This window comes from Prionailurus bengalensis, chromosome A2, assembly GCF_016509475.1.
Source record: "Prionailurus bengalensis isolate Pbe53 chromosome A2, Fcat_Pben_1.1_paternal_pri, whole genome shotgun sequence".
NCBI classification, from domain to species: Eukaryota; Metazoa; Chordata; class Mammalia; order Carnivora; family Felidae; genus Prionailurus; species Prionailurus bengalensis.
Genome location: NC_057348.1, coordinates 12,605,844 through 12,630,123, shown reverse-complemented (window position 1 = coordinate 12,630,123; position 24,280 = coordinate 12,605,844). Strand labels below are relative to the sequence as shown.

Sequence of the window (24,280 nt, the reverse complement as noted above, 5' to 3'; positions counted from 1 at the left end):
CTAAAGAACGGAGAACAGGTGTTCAAACACATGTTTATAGCAGCACTATCTGCAATGGCCAAAAAGCAGAAACAACCCGGGGGCGCCTGGTGGGGGGGCTCATCGGTTAAGCGTCCGACTCTTGATCTCAGCTCAGGTCATCCATGATCTCGTGGTTTGTGGGATCGAGCCCCGAGTCGGGCTGTGCGCTGACAGCGTGGATTCTGCTTGGGATTCTCTCTCTCTCTCTTTCCCTCTCTCCCTCTCCCCACTCGTGCTCTCTGTCTCAAAATAAACAAATGAACTTAAAAAAAAAAGGGCTGGGGGAGGGGGAGGGGGAGGTAGGGTTCAATGGGGACAGTTTCGGTTTGGGAAGATGAAAAGGTTCTGGGGACGGGCGGCCGTGGTTGTACAGGACGGTACAGCAGTGCAACTGTATTTCATGCCACAGGACCACGCATTTAAAAATGGTTAAGATGGAGAACTTGATGTTGTGTATTTTACCATAGTGACAGTAATAATGATAATGATAATGGTGATGGTGGTGATGGTGATGATAATCACAGGACATTTCTTTGAAGCCAAGACCCAGGAAGCCACAGAGCATGACTCCTGCAGCTAAAATTAGGCTGGGCTTGAGCGCCTGGGCTTGAGAGTTCTTACACCTACAAGGGGCGGCAGCCTCAGCCTCCCCCGCCAATCATCCCACAGCCAGAGAGTGGCCTACCCACCCCCTTCCCAAAATAGGCTGGGAGGCTATTTTGGTACAATTTGTTCTCTCATAAAATGAGATCCTAGCACATTGGTGCTCCCTGGCGGGCAGCCGGCTTATCACCAACACCCAGCAGGTGCTAGATGAGCCCAAGGAGAGGTGCTCAGGGGAATTGCAAAGCTGGCCTTGGGAATCCGGCTCCAGACCCTCCTGCTAGTCACCCTGAGACGAAACTGAGGCTCAGAGAAGGGGGGTTCCTCGCCCAAGGCCACACGCCCCGCGGATGGAAAGCCAGGGTGTGGACGGGTCTGAGAAGCTACACAGCTGATTCCGTTTTTTCTTTCAGCTTTGGCAAAGACAGGCGGTTGTGGATTCCCCACCACGGTCAAGATACGGAACCGTCCTATCCCCCCCGCCCCGTTCTCCTGGCCCCTTCAAAGACGGTCTCTTCTACGCCCCAGCCCTGGCACCCACTGATCTGTTTTTGGCCCCTATAAGTCCATTCTTCCTAACACATCCTGTAATGAGAGCACACAGGATGTAGTCCGAGGCTGACTGCATTTGCTCGCCAAATGCCTCTGAGACTCAGCCTCATCGCTGTATCAGCAGTCGGTTCCTTTTCATCGCTGAGTAGTATTCCATCGTGTGATGTTCACCCACTCGCCGGCTGCAGGACACGTGGGATGTTTCCGGTTTTTGAAAACAGCCACTTTAAACATTTCCTGGGTGAACACGAGTTTACGTTTCACTTGTGGCATTATATGGCCAACGGTGTTTCATTTCCCAAGAGACCACCCAGCTTTGTCTGGCCAGCACTTGGCTAGCATTCCAGGTGCTCCAAATCTTTACCAGCACCTGGCATTGTTAGCTATTATCTTATCCATTCTAAGCCATATCGTATTAACCTGCTATGGCTGCCATAACGACAGAGTGCCTTAAATAAGAGAAATGCATTTTCTTACAGTTCTGACAGCTCCGGGTCCAAGACAAAGGCATCGGCAGCAACGTGTGTTTTCTTCTGAGGCCTCTTCGTTGCTTGTAGATGGCCATCTTCTCCCTGGGCCCTCATATGGTCTTTTCTCTGCCCGTGTCTGTGTCCTAATCCCCTCTTCTTATAAGGACCCCAGTCGTATTGGAGTAGGGCCCACCCAAAGAGCTCATTTTCACTTAATCACCTCTTTAAAGACCTTATCTCCAAATACGGTTACGTTCTGAGGTACTGGGGATTGGGGTTTCAACTTATGAATTCTGGGGGGACACGATTCAGCCTCTAACAGATATGCAGTGGTATTTTGTTGTTTTAAGGTGTATTTCATGTGATTACTTGCCGTCCATATATTCTCTTTGGTGAACTGTCTGTTCAGATTTTTTGCCCAATTTTTTATGGAGTTTTTTCTTCCTTCCTTTTTTTTTTTTTTTTTTTTTTTAAATAGAGAGAGAGGCGGGGAGGGACAGAGAGAGAGAGAGAGACAGAGAATCCCGATGTGGGGCTTGATCCCACGACCCTGGGATCAAGACCTGAACCGAAATCAAGAGTTGGACGCTCAACCAACTGACCCACCCAAGGCGCCCAGGAGTTTTTCCTTTTTTATTGGAAAAGTTTTTACACCTTTACTGAGATAGAATTGACATACAATAAACTGCGCATATTTAAAGCATAGAGTTTGATAAGTTGTAATGCGCATGTAGACCTGCGAAGCCATCACTACAGTCAGGATTGTTAAGATTCCCATCGCCTAGTTTCTGCCTGCTTCTTCCCCCTTCCTCCCACCTTCCCCTTCTAGTCCTCGTCTCCCCAAGCATCCATTGATCAGCCTGTTACTCTAAGTTAATTTGCCTTTTCTAAAATTTTATTTAAATGGACTCATAGAGTGTGTGTTCTTTTTTTAAAACAAAAGTTTATTTATTTTGAGAGAGAAATAGAACTCAAGAGTGTGAACAGGGGAGGGGCAGAGAGAGAGAGAGAGAGAGGGAGAGAGAGAATCCCAAGCAGGCTCCACTCTGCACTGTCAGCACAGAGCCTGATGTGGGGCTCGACCCCACAAACTGTGAGATTGTGACCTGAGCCGAAGTCAAGAGTTGGGTGCTTAACTGACTGAGCCACCCAGGCGCCCCTCGTCCACTCAGCTTTTGATGGACGTTTGTTTGTTGCTTCCAGTTTGGGGCTATTACGAAGCCGCTATGAATGTTGGTGTACATGTCTTTGTAGGGACATGTACATATTTTCATTGCTCCTGGGCAAGTACCTGAGTAGAACAGCTGGGTTATATGACAAGTGAACACACTATTTTTGAAGAAACTGCCACTGTCTTCCAAAGTGGCCATGCCATTTTACATTCCCACCTGTGGAATATGAGCGTTCCTCTTGCTCCACACATCCTCGCCAGTACTTAGTATGGGCAGTCTTTTATATATATATATATATAAATTTAAATGTTTATTTGTATTTGATAGAAAGGGACAGTGTGTGAGTTAGGGGGGGCAGAGAGAGACAGAATCCGAAGCAGCCTCCAGGCTTCGAGCTGTCAGCACAGAGCCTGACGTAGGGCTCGGACTCACAAGCCACGAGATCAAGACCTGAGCCGAAGTCGGACGCTTAACCAACTGAGCCACCCAGGCGCCCCGGGCAGTGTTTTTAATTTAACCATCCTAGAGAATGCGAACTGGGTATCTTCCCACCCATTTCCTGGATGGCTAAGGATGTTGAGCATCTTTTCATGTGATTTCTGTGTGTGTGTGTGTGTGCTATCTGTATATCCTCAACGTCAAAGTGTCCATTCAAATCCTTTGCTCATTTTTAATCAGGCTATTTATTGACTTTTGAGAATTCTTTATATATTCTGGATATAATCCCGTTATCAGATGTGTGATTCCCAAGTTGTGCTCTTAACAAGGTCCTGCACATGGGGTGCCTGGGTGGCTCAGTCAGTTAAGCATCTGACTTCGGCTTAGGTCATGATCTCGTGGTTTGTGAGTTTGAGCCCTGCGTCGGGCTCTGTGCTGACAGCTTGGAGCCTGGAGCCTGCTTCAGATTCTGTGTCTCTCCATCTCTCAGCCCCTCCCCTGCTCATGCTCTGTGTCTCTCTGTCTCTCAATAATAAATAAACGTTAAAAAACGAAAAACAAGGTCCTGTACAGACTGAGCTGCAAACCCCAATCACCCAATAATCCTCCCATCTGCCTACAAAGGGCAGTGATAATCATCACCCTCTTTGCCCCCAAAAGGCAAACTGGCTTGGAGAGGGGGAGGCCCCGTGACCTGTTGGTGACACAGTAAATATTTGAACTCCGAACCCCAGACTTCACCCACAGGCTCCATCCCGATTTGGGACTGCCGTGAGCTTCATCTTCCTGGAAACGCTGAATGTCTCTAAGGATACAGAACCCCCCTGTGTCCTGAGGCCTAAAGAGCAGGAATGAATCAGACAAGGCAAGAGACAAGGGTTCTTTCACAACCGATTTATTTGCCGAACCTTCATGCCGAGCCTTGACAAACATGCAAGAGGATGAATTCGGAGCTTCAGGACCCACCCAGCTCCCTCCCAGGTGTCACAGGATCAAGGCACTTTCCCAACAGCCGGGCAACATCCGGGGCCCTGCTGACCCCGCCCTGATCTTGACGCAGCTGTAGGCTGAGTACCCACGTGCAGAGGACAGCTCTAAGCGGGCCCAGTCTGGGCCAAAACCCCACCTGAGACTGGCCACACCTCATCTACCCACCCCTGCTTGGATGTCCTGGCAACAGGTTGAGATGAAGGAGGCCGGGGGCAGGGGGTGGGGGTTCAGCTATCGTTCCCCTCACTCACCCTGACGCATGTCCTGGGCCCGCCCAGCGGCAGCAGGATGCCCAGCACAGAGCAAGCTGACTCTTCTGATTGGCTGAATGAGCAGTGGAGGACGCAGGCATGAGGGAGGCCTGACGCTTCTAGGGCCCAACAGCAGGTGCTCGGAGCCCCTTCACAGAGCTGGATCTTGGGACCCCTGCCCGGCCAACTGCATTTCTTTGGTTTAGCACCAGCCTGAAGCCAAAGATCAGAATGAGCCTCCCCCACCCTCCAAGCTCTCCAGACTGGCCTAGGTGTGTCTACCGAAGGCCCCCTTTGTGCCAGGTAACTTGTGGGGTTCTCCGATCCACAAACACAAATCATCTAAAATGCAAAGCCGCTCCCAAGCATGGTGAACATCCGTCAAGGCCTCCCCTCCCGACTGTGTGGTGCTTAAGAGTTTATAAGGCTGGTTCACATCCAGGCGCACACCAACACTTCCATAAGGAGGAGGGCTGGGGGTCCCCACCGTACAGATGGGGAACGGAAGGCTTGGAGGAGGCAACTTGCCCGGTGCCTTCCAGGAGGGGTGGGCAAGAAGAGACGTGGAAGGTCATAGCAGCCGCCTCCCAGCAGGTACTTAGGAAATGGCCATCAAATTCGTGACTCTCAACCTGACCTGAAATTCTTTCGGAGTCAAGATGTAATTTTAGAGAGGAAATGATGGAGCAAGAATATACTGCTAGAGTTTCTGGCTGGAGCCGCTGCCAGGATTCTGTGGGCCTCCCCCCCGAATAAAGCTGGGTCGCTATGGTGGCCTGGCAGAAAGAGAGGGACCCCTCCATTCCCACAAATGCCCCTCAGCCCCATATCTCATTTAATGCCCCCCGCCCCCATCAGCCCTGGAGGGTGGGCTGATGGCCCCAGTTTGTAGACTGGGACGTCAAGGCCCGGAGAGGGGAAAGCTGAGCCCAGGAGGCGCCCACACCAACTCTGAGGGTCCTGGGTCTGGGCCTTCTCCCCGGCACCCCACAAGGCCTCTGGGCCACCCACTAATCTGCCTTCTTGGTTTTCTTCTTCCTGGAGCCCTCGCTCAGCTCCTCCTTGGACTTAGCAGGCAGGGCTGAGTGCGGGGAGCCGGGCCCGCTGCTGCCGTGGGACCCGCCGTGGGACCCACCATGGTTGTCGTGGTAATGGTCATCCCCCCAGGCAGCCCCAAACAGCACAGGGCAGATGTAGCCCTCCAGAACATCAAAAGGGGAGCCATGAGAGTGAGTGGCCGTCAGGAACACCTGAGGTGGGATGGAAGGGGGGCAGGGAGACAGCGAGAGAGACAGAGGGAAACCGAGGCAGAAAGCAAAGTGGGGGGATGGGAGAGGGAAGAGGGGAGAGAAGGTCAGCCAGGTTAAGGTCAGAGGTAGCCCAGACCCCCTCTGGCTTTATGCACCCCCAGGAGGGTGACCAACTGTCCCAGGTTTCCCGGGATACGGAACTTCCGGTGTTGAAACCCAGATAGCATCGGGCACACGGAGACAGGCGATCTCCCCCCTTGCCTCCCACCTCGGCTCAGAGAGGAACAGTGCTTGGCCTGAGGTTGCTCACTGCCTTCCCCTTTTCAATGGCCTATGGGTCCCCTCCCCGCCAGCCAGCCAGCAGCCACGCTCTCCAGATGCATGGGGAAGGCAGTGTGGCCCCTGAAGATCCCCCCTGGGTGAGTCAACCCCAACTCAAGGCCTCAGGATCAGACCAGCACCCTCCTGGCCTAGCCTGGGTCCCCTGTGTCCTGAGTGTGCCTTCCCTGGGTCTCATCCCTCAGCTCTCCACTGCCAAGGCACAAGCTCCCCCCCCCACCCCCCGATTCTCCAAATGGACTTTGTGCACTCCTGCCCCACTCTTAAGCTGGGCCCTCTGCCCAGAAGGCCTTATTCTTCTCACCCAGTCCCCTACCTGCTGGAACTCCTCTTATCAGACCTTCTTCCCACGCACGGACCTCCTGGCACCCCCTTCCCCAGCCCCCTGCCTTAGGGCTGTCCTTTCTGGGACACAAGACTACAAGCCCGAGCTCCCAGCCTGGAAGGTGCGGGTTGGGGTGGGTCAGGGCAGCAAGACTTACCTTACAGGACACCATGAACACGGTGAAGATGAAGGTAAGGCTGGCTTTGGACACGGGGAGCCAGCGGGTCTGCTGCAGGGTGAAGAGTATGGCTCCATACAGGCTGGCCTTTGTGGGGCTGGAGGGGGCAGCCTCAGTTACCGCGAGGCGCCAGCCACGCAGCCCAGGCCTTTTTACCTCTGGCCCTGACCCCGCCTGCCCACTGCCGGCCCCAGCTCACATCCCAGCTTCTCCTGAGCATGAGGTGGGAAGGGGCCTGCATGGCACGGATACGGTGGTGTCTCCCCGCACAGTAAAGGGTTAACAGGGCCCAGAGAGGTTCTTCTTTCTTAACTTCCTTACGGGATAGGTTTTCAATATTTTAACTTGTTGCAGAAGACAGACCTGTGACTTCCGTTCCTGATGTCTGTTGTGCACCGCCGTCCTTAATGATGATAATTCTGCCTGGTTATTTCCAAAGCACTCGCCCGCCAGGGACCGGTGCTGTGGAATCTATCCGTGTGGTTCCTGGGGGCCCCTCACCCTCAGTTGATGAGGCAGAAAAGGAATCCAAGGGGGGAAACCACCTGCCCACTTGGTTGCAGACAACACAGCTAGCTGTCTGGGTCCCCATTTCCTTGTCCGTGACCCGAGGGTGGGAATACACTTTCTTGGGGGGGTGAAATGAGCGAATTCTCTCTTCCGAGGTGTGAAATGGGAATTGTCATGGGCGTATGGGCAAGCCTTTTAATTTTGTCGTATTTAAATTTTTTTTAATGTTTATTTATTTTTGAGAGAGAGAGAGAGACAGAATGCGAGTGGGTTAGGGGCAGAGAGAGGGGGAGACGCAGAATCCGAAGCAGGCTCCGGGCTCCGAGCTGTCAGCACAGAGCCCGACTCAAGGCTCGAACTCACGAGCTGTGAGATCATGACCTGACCCAAAGTCAGACGTCAACCGACTGAGCCACCCAGGCGCCCCTAATTTTGTCATATTTTAAATGGCCATGGTTTTTATTTGTTGTCGATTGGGAGAAAATTGAACTAGCCCAAACCAGTTAGGTCTTTTAAAAATGTATAGGCTACAGGGGCCCCTGGCTGGCTCAGTTGGTGGGATGTGTGACTCTTGATCTTGGGGCTGTGAGTTCGAGCTCTGCATTGGGTGTAGAGATGCCTTAAAAATAAAATCTTAAAAAAAAAAGCAATGTATGGGCTACATGCAGCATGAGGCCCTACGTGGAGTCCTGGATGCAGCTGGCTCTGCCCACCTCGTCCCAGCCACATTCCCCATCTCCACATCCCCATGTGCCATACGCTCTCTACCAATGCTCTGTACCCCCTGCTCTGTACTCCTCACTCCCCATCCATACTCTGTACCCTGACCCCCCAGAGCTGGGCAGAATCATTGCTTTTTTCTCACTTGACAGGTGGCAGAGGTGCTGGCCTCTGTCCAGAGGTTCCTCCTTTGCCAGAAAACTCCTACTCACTCTTCATAACCCGAGTCAAGTATCTCATCTCCCTGCAGCTCTGCCTGCCCCTCCCCCCTGGGCAGAGCCCTGGTTCCCCGTCGCTGGGTCCCCCAGCCTTGACCTCTGGAAGCTTCTGGAAGACAGAATCGGTGGCTGAGGCTTCCAAGTCACCAGGAGTATCCAACCCAGGGTCAGGCCCAAGAGGCACCTGTACATACAGGAAGGATGAGGGGCGGAAATGGGATACTCACAAGGACATGTGCAGGATCTCATTGGTCTCCGGCTTCCAGACCCCTCGGAGCAGCTGCTCAAATTTGGACATGAGGGCGACACCAGAGCCTACGAAGACAGGGTGCCCCTGAATGAGCCTGCCACCTCCAGTTCCCCCATTCTTCTCAGCTGAATTCCCAAGGAAGCAGCTTCTCCAGAGGGACACTGAGCCTGGGGGTCTGTTCATCAGTTGCAGCAGGGAAACTGAGGCTCAGAGAGGGTCACATGGCATATTCAGAGCAAAACTAGCATGAAGGAATTGAGGTCATATCTCATCTGCAAGGTATGTCTCAGACAAATCTGGGTTGTCTGCCCTGATGCCCTTAGGGAGTCCCGGATCCTGAGCTGTGCATAAGGCTTACAGAAGCCTCCCCATCCCAGTCTCTCTCCTCCTCAGGGCTCTGAACTCTCAATCTTTCTTAAGCCACTTGCCCTCCAGGAGGCATGCTGTAACTCTACGGAATTTGCTCTGTAGTATAGGCTTCCTGGAGAGTAAATAAGGAGACCTATATGCAGACATAAATGATTATCGTTCTAGAAGAATCTTTCCATTTACCCCAAATGTATTGGTTAAAGAGGTTGGACTCCTAGAGCTACTCCAGGAGTAGGTATGCTACTTGAGGTGCCTAGTATGTACCACTGGACCAGGGGTTCATATGTGGAGTGATTTTGCCCCTAAGGAGGCACTTGGAAATGTCTGGAAACACTTTTGGTTGTTGCAACTGGGGAGGGGGCTGCTACTGGTCAGCAAAGGCCAGGAATGCTGCTCAACATCCTATAAAGCACAAGACAGCCTCCACCTCAGAGCATGATCTGGCCCCACGTGTCAATGGTGTGGAGTACGCTGGAGCTCAGTGGAGGGTGAGTCTAGGCCCTGATATTTTTGCAGTACACACTTTGGTATTAGGGAGCAGGGATGAGGTGTCCAGTGGTGTTAGCACCTGCTTGAGCCTTCTTTCCCTGTCTTCCTTTTACCCCTTGGTCCACCTCTCCAACTATTATTGTCAAATTGTCTACTTCTCCTTTAACTTCTCTCAGTTCGTGCTTTATATATTTTGGTGTTTTTAGGTGCATACATGTTTGTAATTGTTACGTCTTCCTCGTGGATCGACCCGTCATTATAAAGTACCCCTCTTTATTTTTAGTAGCATTTTTGTTTGTTTGTTTTAAAGTCTGTCTTGGTCTACCTCCTAGCATAGCTAGAGGAGAGGGGAAAGGAGGCCTTCAGAGTAGTTAAGAATGTGGACGGTGAATTCAGAGGACCTAGAGACAGACCTTGCGGCACTCCCTTAGCTGTGTGACCGCGGGCAGGTGATTTCATTTCCTTCCTCAGTGAAAGGGGATGACATTAGACTTCTAAAGCAGGGTCTTAAGGATCAAATGGGCTAAGATGCACAAAGGGCTCAACTCAAACCTGTCCTGGGTCATAAAGTCTTCACTGGGCATCCATGAACACGGACAGGAAACCGAACTACATCTTTTTCATGCCCCTCACTGAAACACAACCTTTCCTTCCATCGTGAAGGGAGGTAGTGAGCTGAGCAGGATTTGCAAGTCTGTGACTCCATCACCAACAGGATCCACAGATTTATTTCCTTTTCACGTTCCCGTGGTTGCAGATGGTTTCATAATATCGTTTGTGCTGGACAGCACTTCAAAAGGTTGAGAATTCCCTATTTGCTAACGAATGGTCTGTTATTGAGTGCCTCGGTAGAGATGTATAAAATGACTATGCCATACTAAAACTTTGTTTGATGCCTATTTTGAAATAACGGGCCTCTTTTATCATCACATATATTTCATTTTATGCACTTACAAACATAAAAGGCTTTCCCGGACTCAAAAAGGGCCATGGTCCACAAAGGTTAAGAACCCCTATAGTTATAGGGGTGTGATTTCTTCTCCAGGAAGCATTTGGCAACATCTGGAGACACTTCTGGTTGTTACGCTGGCGGGTGCTACTGACTTCTGGTGGGGGGAGGCCAGGGATGTTGCTCTACATGTTACAACGCACGGGACAGCACCCCCCCCCCCCAGAGGGTGATCTGGCAACAAATATCAGAAGTGTTACAGCTGAGAAAACGTGCTTGAGAGACAGCCGTCACTGTCTCGTTGTCCTGTTAATCTTGGACAGCTAAATTCCAGAAGAATTTTCCCATTTACTCTAAAGGTGTTGGCTAAAGACACTGGACTCCCACAACAGTCCTGACACCCCTTAGCCTGGACCAATATCTATGCCGACCTGGGTGCCCGACATGTAGCACACTGAGCAGGGGTTCTTAACCGAGGTGATTTTTCCATCGTTATCATGGTCCTGTTTACCTTTGACCCAGCCGGTGGCAATCATGACGAACCACCCATGGTGGTAGTGGTGGTGGGCGTGATGGATGCCCACGGCGATCTTTCGGACTCTGACTACCTCCTTCATGGCCACAAATATAAGTTTCACAGGTAAGAAGCAGACACACTTGTAAAAGAGGTCCAGGGGGCAGAAGAAAATCAAGTACCTTTGGGGAGAGAATGAGGAGCGTCAGGGGGAGACAGACCGTGGGGGGTCCCTGGGAGGTTGGGTCCAGACCTCCCCTCTCCCCCAACTTGTTGGGCTCCGGACAGAGCTGGGCAGCGGAGAGCAGTGCGTTCAGGCCCACGGTGGAGGTTGTGCTGATGGGTCCTATTTCCTCCAACCTCCCGCCTCCCACCTCCCAGGTGGCTGGGTCACCCCTGCCCCCGGCTCTGCTTTCCCACACCCCACCAGCTTGACAGTGCTTACCAGACGGCCGAGGCCAGCAGGACGCTGGAATTGTTGCTGAAGTAGTCGATCAGGGGCTCCCCGAGGAGCAGATCCGCCAAGATGTAACTCCCGAAGCAGTGCAGCATGGCGCACAGCCAGGACGCCAAGGGATGGCGCCGGGACAGCTCGACTGCTCCTGGGGGGCGGGGGGAAGAGGCCGTCACTGGGGTGCCAAGAGCGTGCTTTGTCCCCATGCCCTCTGGTCAGCTTATCCTAATTCAGCTGCCTTTGCAGAGCGCCCGCCCCATGCCTTGCTGCTCGCCCATTTCAGAGGAAGAACCCAGGCTCAGGGAGGCGGGACACATGCCTGAGGTCACACAGAGGAGAGGCAGAGCTGGGTCGGGCCTCTCTCCTCTGTGCTCAGAGAGGTGGCAATGATTGGTAATGCCAGCTCCCAGTTAGCAGGCAGCTCCAGGTCGCAGACACCGGGTTCACATCTACACGAAGGACTCCTTCAATCGTCGTTGATACTCACCGCCAAGTGATCACTCTCATTATCCCCACAAAGACAGGGAGGCGTGGAGATAGAGCCAAGTGCAGATGGGGACACTTCAATAGGGCTGCTGCTGCCTCGGGCTGATGCCAAGATCCCTACAGGCTCACGCCCGGCCTCTCGGTCTCTCCCTCTTTTTAAATTTTTATTGTTGCGGTAAAATATACACGAAATGTACCACTTTCACCATTTTTTAAGTGCACAGCTCAGGGGCATTAGGCACATTCCCACTGTTGGTGCAACCATCATCACCATCCATCTCCAGGACTTTTTCATCGTCCCCAACTGAAACTCTGTCCCCGTTAAACACTTAACTCCCTGTTCTCTCCCTTCAGCCCCTGGCATCCACCATTCTACTTTCGGTCTCTGTGAATTTGACCCCTCTAGGGACCCCATGTAGGTGGGATCACACAGTATCTGTCCTTTCGTAGTCTGGGTTATTTTCCTTAGCGTGATGTCCTCAAGGCACGCTCGTGTTGGAGCACTGCTAGTGTTAGAATTCCTTCTTTTTTTTTTTTAATTTTTTTTTTCAACGTTTATTTATTTTTTTTGGGACAGAGAGAGACAGAGCATGAACAGGGGAGGGGCAGAGAGAGAGAGGGAGACACAGAATCTGAAACAGGCTCCAGGCTCTGAGCCATCAGCCCAGAGCCCGACGCGGGGCTCAAACTCACGGACCGCGAGATCGTGACCTGGCTGAAGTCGGACGCTTAACCGACTGCGCCACCCAGGCGTCCCAGAATTCCTTCTTTTTTAAGGTTGAAAAATATCCCATTGAATGGTTAGACCACATTTTGTTTCTTCAACTCATCCATCGATGGACATCTGAGCTGTTCCCACCTTTTGGCTATTGTGAATAATGCCGTGAAGAACACGGCATGTACAAATATCTATCTGAGTTCCTGGTTTCAACTCTTGTGGTGACATATCCAGAAGTGGAATTGATGGGTCATATGGTAATTCTATATTAACATTTTTTTTTTTTAAGTTTTAAATATTTACTTATTTATTTATTTTGAGAGAGAGAGAGAGTAGGGGAGGGCCAGAGAGAGAGAGGGAGAGAGAAAATCCCAGGCAGGCTCCGCACTGCCAGCACTGAGCCCAGCATGGGACTCGAACTTACGAACCACGAGTCCATGACCTGAGACAGAATCAAGAGTCAGACGCCCAACGGACTGAGCCACCCAGGCGCCCTATGCTTAATTGTTTGAGGAACTGCCATATTGTTTCCCACAACCGCTGCACGATTTCACATTCCCACCAACAGGGCATGAGGGTTCCACCTTCTCCACATCCTCGCCAACACCTGTTATTTTCTGTTACGAGCTAGTGGCCCGGAAGAAATAAAGACACGCAAGCAGAAGGGGCCAAGCACAAATGCCACCTCCTCTAGGAAGGCTTCCTGGCTCTGCTGAGTTGGTCACTCCTGCCTCTGGGCTCCCACAACCCTGTGGACTTCATTCTACCATGGGTCTTAGTATTTTACTTGTTTTTTTTTTTAATTTTTCTTTTAATGTTTATTTATTTTTGAAGGCGAGAGAGACAGCGTGTGAGCGGGGGAGGAGCAGAGAGAGAGAGAGAGAGACAGAATCGGATGCAGGCTCCGGGCTCTGAGCTGTCAGCACAGAGCCCGACGCAGGGCTCGAACTCACAGACCGCGAGATCATGACCTGAGCCAAAGTCGGACGCTCAACCGATGGAGCCACCCAGACACCCCAACTTAATTGTTAACACCAACAGGAAGTAGATGAGAGGTTGCCTCGGGCTAGAGGGAATGGGGGAGAATGGAGAGTGACAGTTAAAGGATAGAGGTTTCTTTCGGAGGGGATGGTCGCACAATTCTGTGAATATACTAAAAACCAATGAACGGGATGCTTTAAATGGGTGAATTGGGTAGTATATGAATTAGAGCCCAATAAAGCTGTTATAAAATAAACAACAACGGAAAAAATGTAACTTATTTCGGTTTCTGTAACAGAGGACACACACTCATAAATGATACTAAATTGAGTCTTCCTATGAGCCCAAGGCAACAACAACAACAACGAAGGATGGCTCTGCTTAGCGGAGAGGAACAGGAATCCTCTCCCTCAAGAAGATGGCTCAGTGCATCGGCTTGCAACTTTACAAATCAGACAGCAGCGCCCCACCCCAGAGCATCTCGGTTGGCCAGTCTGGGGTGTGGCTGGGCTTATGGATTTTTTGATGTTCCTGGGTGATTCTTATGGGCAACAATGTTGAACATCACACGGCGACAGAGGAATGAGCTGGCTGATGTCCCGATGTCCTGCAGCCCTGATAAGCCAAGATCTTCTATCCGTGGCTAGGAGGATAGGCTCCCAAGAACAATGGTTTCCAAACTGTGTTCCTAAGAACCCTGAGGATTTGCAGGAGAGACCAAATGGGAACGTTCTGGGTCCTTCACCCCATGTCCACCAGAGCATACCTGCATTTACTGCTTCATCTCAGTGTTCAAGACAAGTCTTTGTTTTGTTTTGTTTTGTTTTGTTTTGTTTTGTTTTGTTTTAAAGCTATCTCTGGGGGCGCCTGGGTGGCGCAGTCGGTTAAGCGTCCGACTTCAGCCAGGTCACGATCTCGCGGTCCGTGAGTTCGAGCCCCGCATCAGGCTCTGGGCTGATGGCTCGGAGCCTGGAGACTGTTTCCCATTCTGTGTCTCCCTCTCTCTCTGCCCCCGTTCATGCTCTGTCTCTCTCTGTCCCAAAAATAAATAAAAAACGTTGAAAAAAAAAAATAAATAAATAAAAAAAAATAAAGCTATCTCTGTGCTGGGGGCACCTGGCTGGCTCAGTTGGAAAAGCATGAGACTCTTGATCTCGGGGTTGTGAGTTAGAGCCCCACATCGGGTATAGAGATTGCGTAAAAATAAAACCTTTGGGGTGCCTGGGGGGCTCAGTTAAGTGTCTGACTCTTGATTTCAGCTCAGGACATGATCTCACAGTTCATCAGTTCCAGCCCTGCATAAGGCTCTGTGCTGACAGCGTGGAACCTGTTTGGCATTCTCTCTGTCTCTCCCTCTCTACCCCTTCCCCATTTGCATGCTTTCTCTCTGTCTCAGAATAAATAAATAAGCTAAAAAAAAAAAAAAAAAAAAAAAAGAACTTTAGAAAAAAGAAAGCGTATGTCAATACTGCCGAATAAAGTCAGTAGCTGGTGTTAATGGAATTGTAGCAATGTCAATTTCCTGGTTGGAGTAATGAGCTACCAGTATGTAAGACGATCTCGTTGGGGGAAGCTGGGGGAAGGGGACTTGGGAACTCTTCACACGACTTTTGCTACTTCTTACGAGTTTTTAACTTTTTAAAAAATGTGTTTAATTCCCACATTGAAATAGAGGGCAAAGGTCTAGTTCTTAAAAAGTAAGTTTATAGGGGCGCCTGGGTGGCTCAGTCGGTTGGGCATCCGACTTTGGCTCAGGTCACTATCTCACGGTCCGTGAGTTCGAGCCCCGCGTCAGGCTCTGGGCTGATGGCTCGGAGCCTGGAGCCTGTTTCTGATTCTGTGTCTCCCTCTCTCTCTGCCCCTCCCCCGTTCATGCTCTGTCTCTCTCTGTCCCAAAAATAAATAAAAACGTTGAAAAAAAATTTTTTTAAGTAAGTTTATAAAAACTATCTAGGGGAATAGGATTAATGCCTCTGAATCAAATCCTCACACTTTGTATTACGTAAAGTCTTTAGAATCTTTATAAATACGTTCTATCATTATGTCAAATTATTTTGTTTGTTTAAGTAATCTCTATGCCCAATGTGGGGCTTGAACTCACAGCCCCGAGATCAAGAGTTGTATGCTCTACCGACTGAGCCAGCCAGGTGTCCCCTATCTTCATGTTAACATCCTCATAATCTTCTGTAGCCACACCCCAGAGTTGCAACCTGGTGTTTCCTGCTGGGACAACTATTGATTTCTTGATTTCTTCCCTCCCCCACTAGTTTCATTTTCCAGAGAATGCTTTTAGGATTAAGCCGTAAGGCACAGACACTTAGCTCTCATGGCCAGAGCAGGTACCAAAGACTCCCCTTAAATGATTTACTTGAATCCAGTGACAACGCCATTCAATGTGGATGTGAAATGACAAGGTTACATGTGATCTGTCAATCAAAAGACTAATCAAAATAAATGATCCCAGGTTTGGCTTGTTGTTGTTGTTTTTTTTTAAGGTTACTTTGCTTCTAGAAATTGGATGCCTCTTGTCTCTAAGTTGTCAAATCTGAATGCGTGGCCTCTCCGTGACATGCACTACATCTGAAGCTATTGACATCAATACCTATGCATACGGTCGATACACTCAAAACATTGATTTGGTCTTAGTCCTTCGTTGAATATGGGGACCTCATCAGTCTTACCTGCTGCTGCCCCCCGCCCCCGCCACCGTGCGTGGCACTGTGCCTGACACAGTAGCTGCCCAATAAATAGTTGTGAGAGAATGAACTCCTGCCCTCACAGAGCTTACATTCTTGCAAATGTGGGCAGAACAGCTCACAGGCATTGAGGTTGTGTTTGCGCACTTTGGGATGCACCGTATGAAAACCTCCCCTGCTCTATCTCTTTGTGGAGTTACTATTTTGTCCCAGGCAACTGTCAGCCTTGACTCTATCCTGGAGAGCTTTTAATCACGCATAACAGAGGGATCAATATCCCCACTTGCAGCGAGTTATATGGGGGGCCAGTGTCCCCCTGCCCAGAATTCATGTCCGCCGGAACCTCAGAATGTGACCTTATTTGGAATAGGGTCAGTGTAGGGTTTTCATTCCAAGAAACATGAAGTCCAATCCCTTCTGTAGAAGGAGCTGCCTTCTTAGCTTGGTCAACTTTATAGAGGAGGGGAGGGGCGGCTAGGAGTATGTGCCCCTGCTCCAGAGGGAAAAAAAGCCCCAGTTTCCCTCCATACACACAGTTGGGAGAATCCATAGGCAACACCATCTTGGAGGCAGTTTGGCAACACTGAGGAAATCTGAGGCTGTGCATTGCCCACGTCTCAGCAATTCTGCTCCTCACGGCTGACTCAAAAGAAACTAGCAAAGGAGACCGGGGTGGGGGTCAGGGGGAGGATTCCACCGCCACACTGTTATAGGACAAAAGTACTTATCTCTTAGTGAGGGGTGGAGACTCACACAAAATGGGTTACCACAGAGCCTCTATTTAAAAGTGAACTAGATCGGGGTGCCTGGCGGGGGCTCAGTCGGTTAAGCATCTGACTTCGGCTCAGGTCACCATCTCAAGGGTCCCTGAGTTCAGGCCCCGCATCGGGCTCTGTGCTGACAGCTCAGAGCCTGGAGCCTGCTTCCGATTCTGTGTCTCCCTCTCTCTCTGCCTCTCCCCTGCTCGTGCTCAGTCTCTCTCTCAAAAATAAAGATTAAAAAAATTTGTTAGTAAAAAATAAATAAGTAAAAGTGAATTAGATCTATGGCCCTGGGAACAAAATCCCTTCTGGTTGAGAACCACCACTCTAGATAAATCCACGTGGATAAATCCCGTACGGTTATTACTGAGTAAAAACGTTAGGTTGCAAGAGCATACATTTATGTATATCTTAAGAATATATTTGAAACAACATACTCCGTGTAGTTTAGCGACACATACACAGCAGAGAAGGTGTAAATACAGGCGTGGGAACAATAGGAGCCAATTTTAGGGTGGCAGTCACATCTAGAGAAGGAGGGATGGGGAAGGGACAGGGTTGGCTGGGTCTCTATTTATTTATTAAAAAAAAATCATCTGAGGGGCACCTGGGTGGCTCTTCCGGTGGAGCATCCGACTTCTGCTCAGTTCATGATCTCATGATTCGTGGGTTCGAGCCCCGCATCGGGCTCACGGCTGTCAGCGTGGAGCCGGCTTTGGATACTCTGTCCCCCTAGCTCTCTGCCCCTCCCCCACAGTGCGCTCTATCTCAAAAATAAATGAGCATAGAAAAAAAAAGTATTTAAAAAATAATAATAATAATAAAAAATATCTGAAGCAAATCTATGTTCACATCTGTTAAATCTGTGTAGAGGGAAGAGCGGTATCTGTGATATTTATTCTATGTGTATGAAATATTTAATCACCAAAATGGGTGAAAACAAGAGTCTCCTGGAAAGCTGATAAGCAGGAGGGCTATGGGGTACTCATCTGCCTTATCACACTGGGCTCCACACTCTGTACTGAGCCCCCTCACTACCTGTCCCCTCTCTGATGGCCATGACCAGAGGGCCAGGAACCAGGGAAGTCTTGGGTGGGCAGGGGGATCCTGTTCCTCCAGGAACAGGAGGTCTTGGGTGGGCAGTGGGGCGCCAGGCTACATCCTATCTGCAAGACCCCAACAAAAATTTCCGGAAGACTCTTAAAAAATCATGTTCACAGCAGCACTGTTCACAACTGCCAAAGGGTAGAAACAACCCAAGTGTCCACCAATAGATGAACGGATAAACAGAATGTGATCAAGCCACACAATGAAATATGATTCAGCCTTAAAGAGAAGTGAAGTCCTACAACGTGAACAAATCTTGAAGACGCGCTAAGTGAGAGAAGCCAGACACAAAAGGTCACATGGTGTATGATGTCATCTATAGGAAATGTCCAGAAAAGGCAAATCCACAGAAACAGATAGCAGGTTACTGGTTGCCAAGGGCTGGGGGTTGGGGAGAAGGGGGAAACGGGGAGTGACTCTTCATGGGTATGGGGTTTCCTTTTGGGGTGAGGAAAGTGTTCTGAACTTAAATATTCCATGTAGGTGGAATCACATCACATAGCCTTTTACCTCTGGCTTTCACTGAGTGCAATATTTCCAAGGGTAATATTCATCTTTCTCTGCTGTGAGGTATTCCATGATAGGAACAGATCACAAGGTATTTATCCATGCTCTTTTTTTATTAAAAAATTGTTTTTTAATGTTTACTTATGAAAAAGAGAGAGAGTACAAGTGGGGGAGGGACAGAGAGAGAGGGAGACACAGAATCGGAAGCAGGCTCCAGGCTCTGAGCTGTCAGCACAGAGCCCGACGCGGGGCTCGAACCCACAAGCCATGTGATCATGACCTGAGCCAAAGTCAGATGCTTAACTGACTGAGCCACCCAGGCACCCCGTCTACTCTCTTGCACAAACCACATTTTATAATCAGGAAACCTGTCTCATAAAAGTTGTTTGAGAGGAAGTCCTAAACACACTCCCCTTTTTCTTTGCCCCCCCCCCCAACTAACCAGGTGACCTTGGACAGACCATTTTTGCTCTGTGTCTGGCTCCTTCTATCAGGTGTGAACCCCAATACCCTCTTTGCCCAGCTCCTAACAAGGGCTGGGATCGAATTTTCCCTCCTCACTCTGGGGTTACAAGCCCAGAGTGCATCTTCTCCCCGCCCTCAGGGTAGTCCTAAGTCTTAGCATTTACAAAGGTCCTACAGTATGAGGCAGAATGTTCTTTCCTCTTCTTTGGGGCGTCTATTTAAAATGTGGCCAGCTGAGAGTTAATCCTTCGGAGCAACTGGTGGGTCCCACAGGAGCCGGGTCAGGTGAGGCACCCATGTTTTGCAGAAATGGATACCTCTGCATCTAAAAATAACCCTGAGGGGTTGAATTCTTTCCAGGGTCATTCTTGTGCCCTCTGGGACCATCCCAGGGACTGAGGCCAGGGAGTGGGGGAAGGGGCTTTTGTGGGAGTAAAGCAGGCTCCCGTGGGTGAGTCCTGGTAGAAAAGTCACAGGCCCACGGTGGCCTCGGGCAAATGACTGCCTCCCACTAGCCTCCGCTTCCTCTGCTTTCAAAAGAAGAGAATGAGAGCACCCCCTCCTCAAGTTGTGATGATTCAATGCGATGTGCACGATTATCAACACGCTTCTCAGCGCTATCAACCTTAGTGATCTCAGGATGAGTCTCCCCATTGCCACAGATGAGAAGACTGAGGCTGATGGGGGATGGGCCTGCCCTGAAGATCCCCAGCAAGGTGGCGGCCGAGAACCTTCCCCCGGGGGCTCTCTCCTTCCTGGCTTCTCTTGCTGGGTTTTGGGGCGGCATCAGGATCCAGGAGAATGTGGGTTGCAATCCCAGGTTTGCCACCAAACCGTTCCCCTCTCGCTGGGTGAGCCCAGGCTAGTCACTCCTCTCCTCGGGCCCCAGCTGGTGTATTTGTGTATAATGGGTGGTGCTGGCCAGAGTGACCAACCACTCCGGGGTGGCCCGGGACCGAGGACCTCCTGGGACATGGGACTTCTGATGCTTGTCTTAATTGAACCTGGGCGAGGTGGTCACCCCGGTGCTCTTACTCATTTCAAAGGGCGCCAGTGAGGACAAAAAGAAATTATTGCTTAGTGCTTAGCAATTATGCAAGAGTTATTCCTAGAACTGGATCTGAAATGGAAAGTACCTGTGGGTGGAAATTTTAGCTGATGGATTTATAAAAATCGGCTCTGCCTGAGGAGGGAGGAGGAAGCTCCCCTCAGGTTCCTCATTCTGGCCTGGGGTGGGCAGCACAGCATTCCTTCTCCGGGGGTCAGTGTCCTGTCTGTGGATGGCAGGGAAGCACTAGAAGGTTCCACGGGCCGCTCTCAGCTCTGCTGTGGCTCTGTGCTATATAGTCTGAGGTCTAAACGTAAGAGATGTATTTACAGAGACTCTCAGTGACTTTAGGGCAAGTCTTCCCCTGAGCCTTCGAGTTCAGCCACCTGCCTTGGTTTCTTTCCCTGTGAGAGACAGTGGCCCTGGAAGAACTTACAGTTTGTGCCAGAGGTCCCAAAACAGGGGTCGAGGAGCCGTCTCTTTAGCCCCACAGCATTTTAGAAAATGTTCAAACTGCAACAAAGACATCTTTCAGTAGGTGAATAATGACACTATGGTGCACACACACCATGGGATCTTACTCGGCGATAAACAGGAATGAGCTCTCAGGCCCGAAAACACATGGACGAGGCTTAAATGCATGTTGCTATAGGGGAAAGAAGCCAGTCTGAAATGGCCATACACTGTACGATCCGAATTCTATGACAGTCTGCAAAAGGCAAAACCATGGAGACAGTAAAAAGATCAGTGGTTGCCAGGGGCTTGGGGGAGGGGGCAGGATGATTATGTGGGGCTTGGCGGATTTTTAGGTTAGTGAAACTATCTGTATACTATAATGGTGGATATGCGTTAGGCACGTGTCAAAATCCACAACACGTACAACACAAAGTAACCCTAATGTAAACTATAGACCGTGCTTGATAAGATGTACAGTGATGATAATAACGATGTAGATAAATGAGGCTGGTTTGTTGATTGTGACAAATGTACCCCTCTGTGCATAATGTTGATGGTGGCGGAGGTCAGAGAGTAGATGGAAACTGTACTTTCAGCTTCATTTTGCTGTGGATCTAAAACTGTTCTAGAGGGGCGCCTGGGTGGCTCAGTCGGTTAAGCGTCCGACTTCGGCTCAGGTCATGATCTCACGGTCTGTGAGTTCGAGCCCCACGTTGGGCTCTGTGCTGACTGCTCAGAGCCTGGAGCCTGTTTCAGATTCTGTGTCTCCCTCTCTCTGACCCTCCCCCGTTCATGCTCTGTCTCTGTCTCAAAAATAAATAAACGTTAAAAAAACATTTTTTTTAATTAAAAAAATAAAACTATTCTAGAAAAAAGTCTATTGGTCTGGAAGGTTCTTTGGATAGGTCAAGGCTTAAAGTATCCAGGACTGTCATTCATTCATCATTCAATCATTCGGTCATGCAGCCAACATCCACTGCTTCCTCTCCTCTTCCCGTAGAGAGCTGGGGGTCCTGGAGGTGAGAGACCTGGTCCCCCCTGCCCCTACTGAGAAGCTCCAGGTCTAATAAGGAGATCCTGCCTCTTTTAGCCCACCACTTTTTAAATATTATGCAGATTTTGATTCAGCAGGTCTGGGGTGAGGGGGAGTGGTGCCTGGCATTCTGCATTTCTTAATCAGCTCCCAGGGGACATAGATGCTGTTCACCTGAGGACCACACTCTGAGCTTTGTCCTCATTCAGGCTTCTCATGAAAGCCTGACCTGGAAAATGCCTGCATCCCAGGAAACACATCCTCCCACAGCCTTACAAATGATGTTAACTACCTTTCACAAGTGCCTTAGACCCTACTACTGACAAAGGTCTCAATAGAGTTTCACAACAGCCAGGCAGAAGAGTCCAGGATTACGTTCCAATGAGCCTATTTCATAGATGAGTGAGCTGAAGAAGCTCTCGAAGGCACAGTAACCAGCCCAGTGTTTCCTCAGTGGTAGAGGCAGAACTGACTCCTAATTCAGAGATTTTTTTTTTTTTTTCCTAAAAGCCAGCTTGGCTGTCGGCTTCACAGGTGTGCTACCTGTGCAACTGCCCAGGACCCTGTGCTCAGAGGGGCCTCCCATTCAGTTTAGTGTTCTGCTGTCACTGTCTTGAGATTCTTAAGTTCTAAATGAGGGGGCCCAACAATTCTACAGCTGGTTCTGCAATCAGCACACAGATACTGAGAAGAAAGCTTTATAGAGGCTTGGCAGGAACACCAAACCGGAGGGCTAACAGCTAAGTCCAAGTCACCTCCCTTTTCTAAGGGGAAGCAATCGTAGTGATTTCCGGGGTCAGGCAGACCTGGGTTTGAATCCCAAGGTTGTCATCTACCAGCCCTGGGACCACAGGCTCATTGCATTATGTAAATTACCTTAGTCACTATTTCCTATTTCCCCAGTTACAAATGGGGATATTCTGATTTGGTTTATCTGGGGGCGGAGATGAGATGGGGGCTTAAGAGGCCCCAGGAGCCTCTGATAAGCGGCTAGGGTTCAGAACCACTGAGCCTTCCCAACCTTCAGGAACCTTCAGGCTCCATTGTCTCTAGTTCAGATGATTCACTCTGTGACTGGCAGAAACATCTCGACCCCTCTTGCAAGCTCCTGGCCAGCCTGAAGACCTCTTTCTTCCAGACGCTTGTGTCTTACGTTGCTAACGGGGCTCCTGCCCTCCATGGTTTTAGATAGCCCAAGGTGTGCTAGGTTCTGTACTTGCCCAGGGGCCTGGCCTGAGCCACCACAAATTCGTCCTGGACAGGAAATACAGCCCTGTGTTCATGCTAAGACAATACAAAGGTTATTTTGCTTTGCAAAGTAACCGGTCTCCAGAACAGCTTTTAAAGAATAGGCTTTAGCTTGTGGGTGGACAAAAATAAAATGGAATAAAAACACTTGGCAAGCAGACTATGATCCCATTTGCATAAAATCATGTTTCTACATCTCTACAGGGTTATAAATGCATAGAAGAGAGGTCTGGAAGGGTCGACAACACATTAACTGTAATTATCTCTTTCTCCTTTGCATTTCTCAGCTTGATTTTTAAATATACAGAAGCACCTATTTTTATCATCTGAAAAAAAAAAAAAGCTATTTCTATTCTGCCAGAAAAATATAGGAGTGATTTCATCTAAGTGGGAGAAAGTTTCGGGATGATTGATCCCTTTTCTAAGGCTAAATTCTCAACTCCCTTTCCTTTGCTGGCGTGCTATAATAGTTATAACACCAGGAGATGAACAAGAAACATTGGGTGAGCCTTGTATAAAAATAGAACACATTCTAAGGAGGCTATTTACCATCACTTAAAAAATGTTTTCAAAAGACCCAAGAAGCAGAGTCTTTCTTCTCTCCTGCGATTCTCCACGGGGGTCTGGAGCTGGCGGGGGTAGCTAACCCCGAATCACCCTGCCCTAAGGCCGGTTCTGCTCAGTCAGTGGAAGGATAGGAGCCAAGGCTGAAAGAATTCCTGCCGGGAGAGGAGACCCAGCTTCGCCCGGCCGGAGGAGGAGGGGAGATTGCCCGAGGGCCGCAGCGGAGAGGGGGCGCCGGTGTCACTTTCTCAGAACCGGATTACTGCCCCCAGCACGGCCGGCCCTTATATAGACACTCAGCAGCCGCTCGGGCTCCCCGCGCCAAGGGCAAGAGGGGAGGTCAAGGCTGCGGCCGGCCGGCCAGGACATCTGGACGGGCCCGCAGCGCCGACCCCCGCCTGCGCCCTCACCAAGACCTACGCCGCTTGCGCAAGTTCTTAGGACCATGCCAGGATCCCTGACCTGCTCTCCCAGCCCCCTCCCAAGCACCTGTTCCCCCTCCTCTGAACAATCACGTTCCTCTGCCGCCCTTCAGCGCGTATCTGCTCCCCCTCCCCCAGCCTCACAATCCCGGGGGCTTCTCTCCTTGCTCTCCCTCTTGTCTCCCATCCCCCCCCCCTCCGCCCACCCCATGTGGAAGAACCGCATGATCCCGGCACCTGCTGCTCCCCGGAACCAGTCCCTCGGACTGTCCCCCCAGCATCTAGGGCATCCCCCGCCTCGGACCCGCAGGTTTACCCCCGCCCCCCGCCCCCTCCCCGCGATGCCAGCCCCCGCGGGCTCCTGGCCCTGGCTCACCTGGCTCATACTTGAGGTAGAGAATGGAGACGATGAAGTAGCTGAGGTCGAAGACCGGGAAGAGCGGCACCCGCGAGAAGCTGAGCGCCAGCTCGCCTAGGCTTAGCGCCGAGAGCAGCTCCATGGCGCCCGCCGGGTCCCACCCCAGCCCCCGGCCCAGTAAGTCCCGCAGCCCGCGGCCCGGCAACTGCGCCCCCGCCGCTGGACCCGCCCCCGCCCGCCAGGCGCCGCCCCCAACCCGGCCCCCGCGGGAGAGGAGGGACGGCCCCAGGCCCCGGGGCGGGTGGTGGGGCCGTTCTGTCCCTTGAAGCCTAGTCGGGTGTCCCCTACTCCGTCCCTCGGGCCATCGC

The 24,280-nt window shown here is 50.6% G+C and overlaps 1 protein-coding gene across 1 annotated transcript; it reads right to left on the bottom strand.

Annotated features, from left to right (window-relative positions):
• Positions 1 to 4,135: 4,135 nt before the first annotated feature.
• Positions 4,136 to 24,116, bottom strand: TMEM38A (transmembrane protein 38A). The gene is made up of 6 exons (XM_043590311.1): positions 23,931 to 24,116; positions 11,054 to 11,210; positions 10,606 to 10,790; positions 8,265 to 8,352; positions 6,569 to 6,686; positions 4,136 to 5,747 (listed from the first exon to the last, which is right to left on the bottom strand). The coding sequence occupies exons 1-6, from the start codon at positions 24,052 to 24,054 to the stop codon at positions 5,508 to 5,510; spliced, it is 912 nt and encodes a 303-aa protein (XP_043446246.1). The 5' UTR covers positions 24,055 to 24,116; the 3' UTR covers positions 4,136 to 5,507.
• Between the last annotated feature and the right edge of the window lie 164 nt (positions 24,117 to 24,280).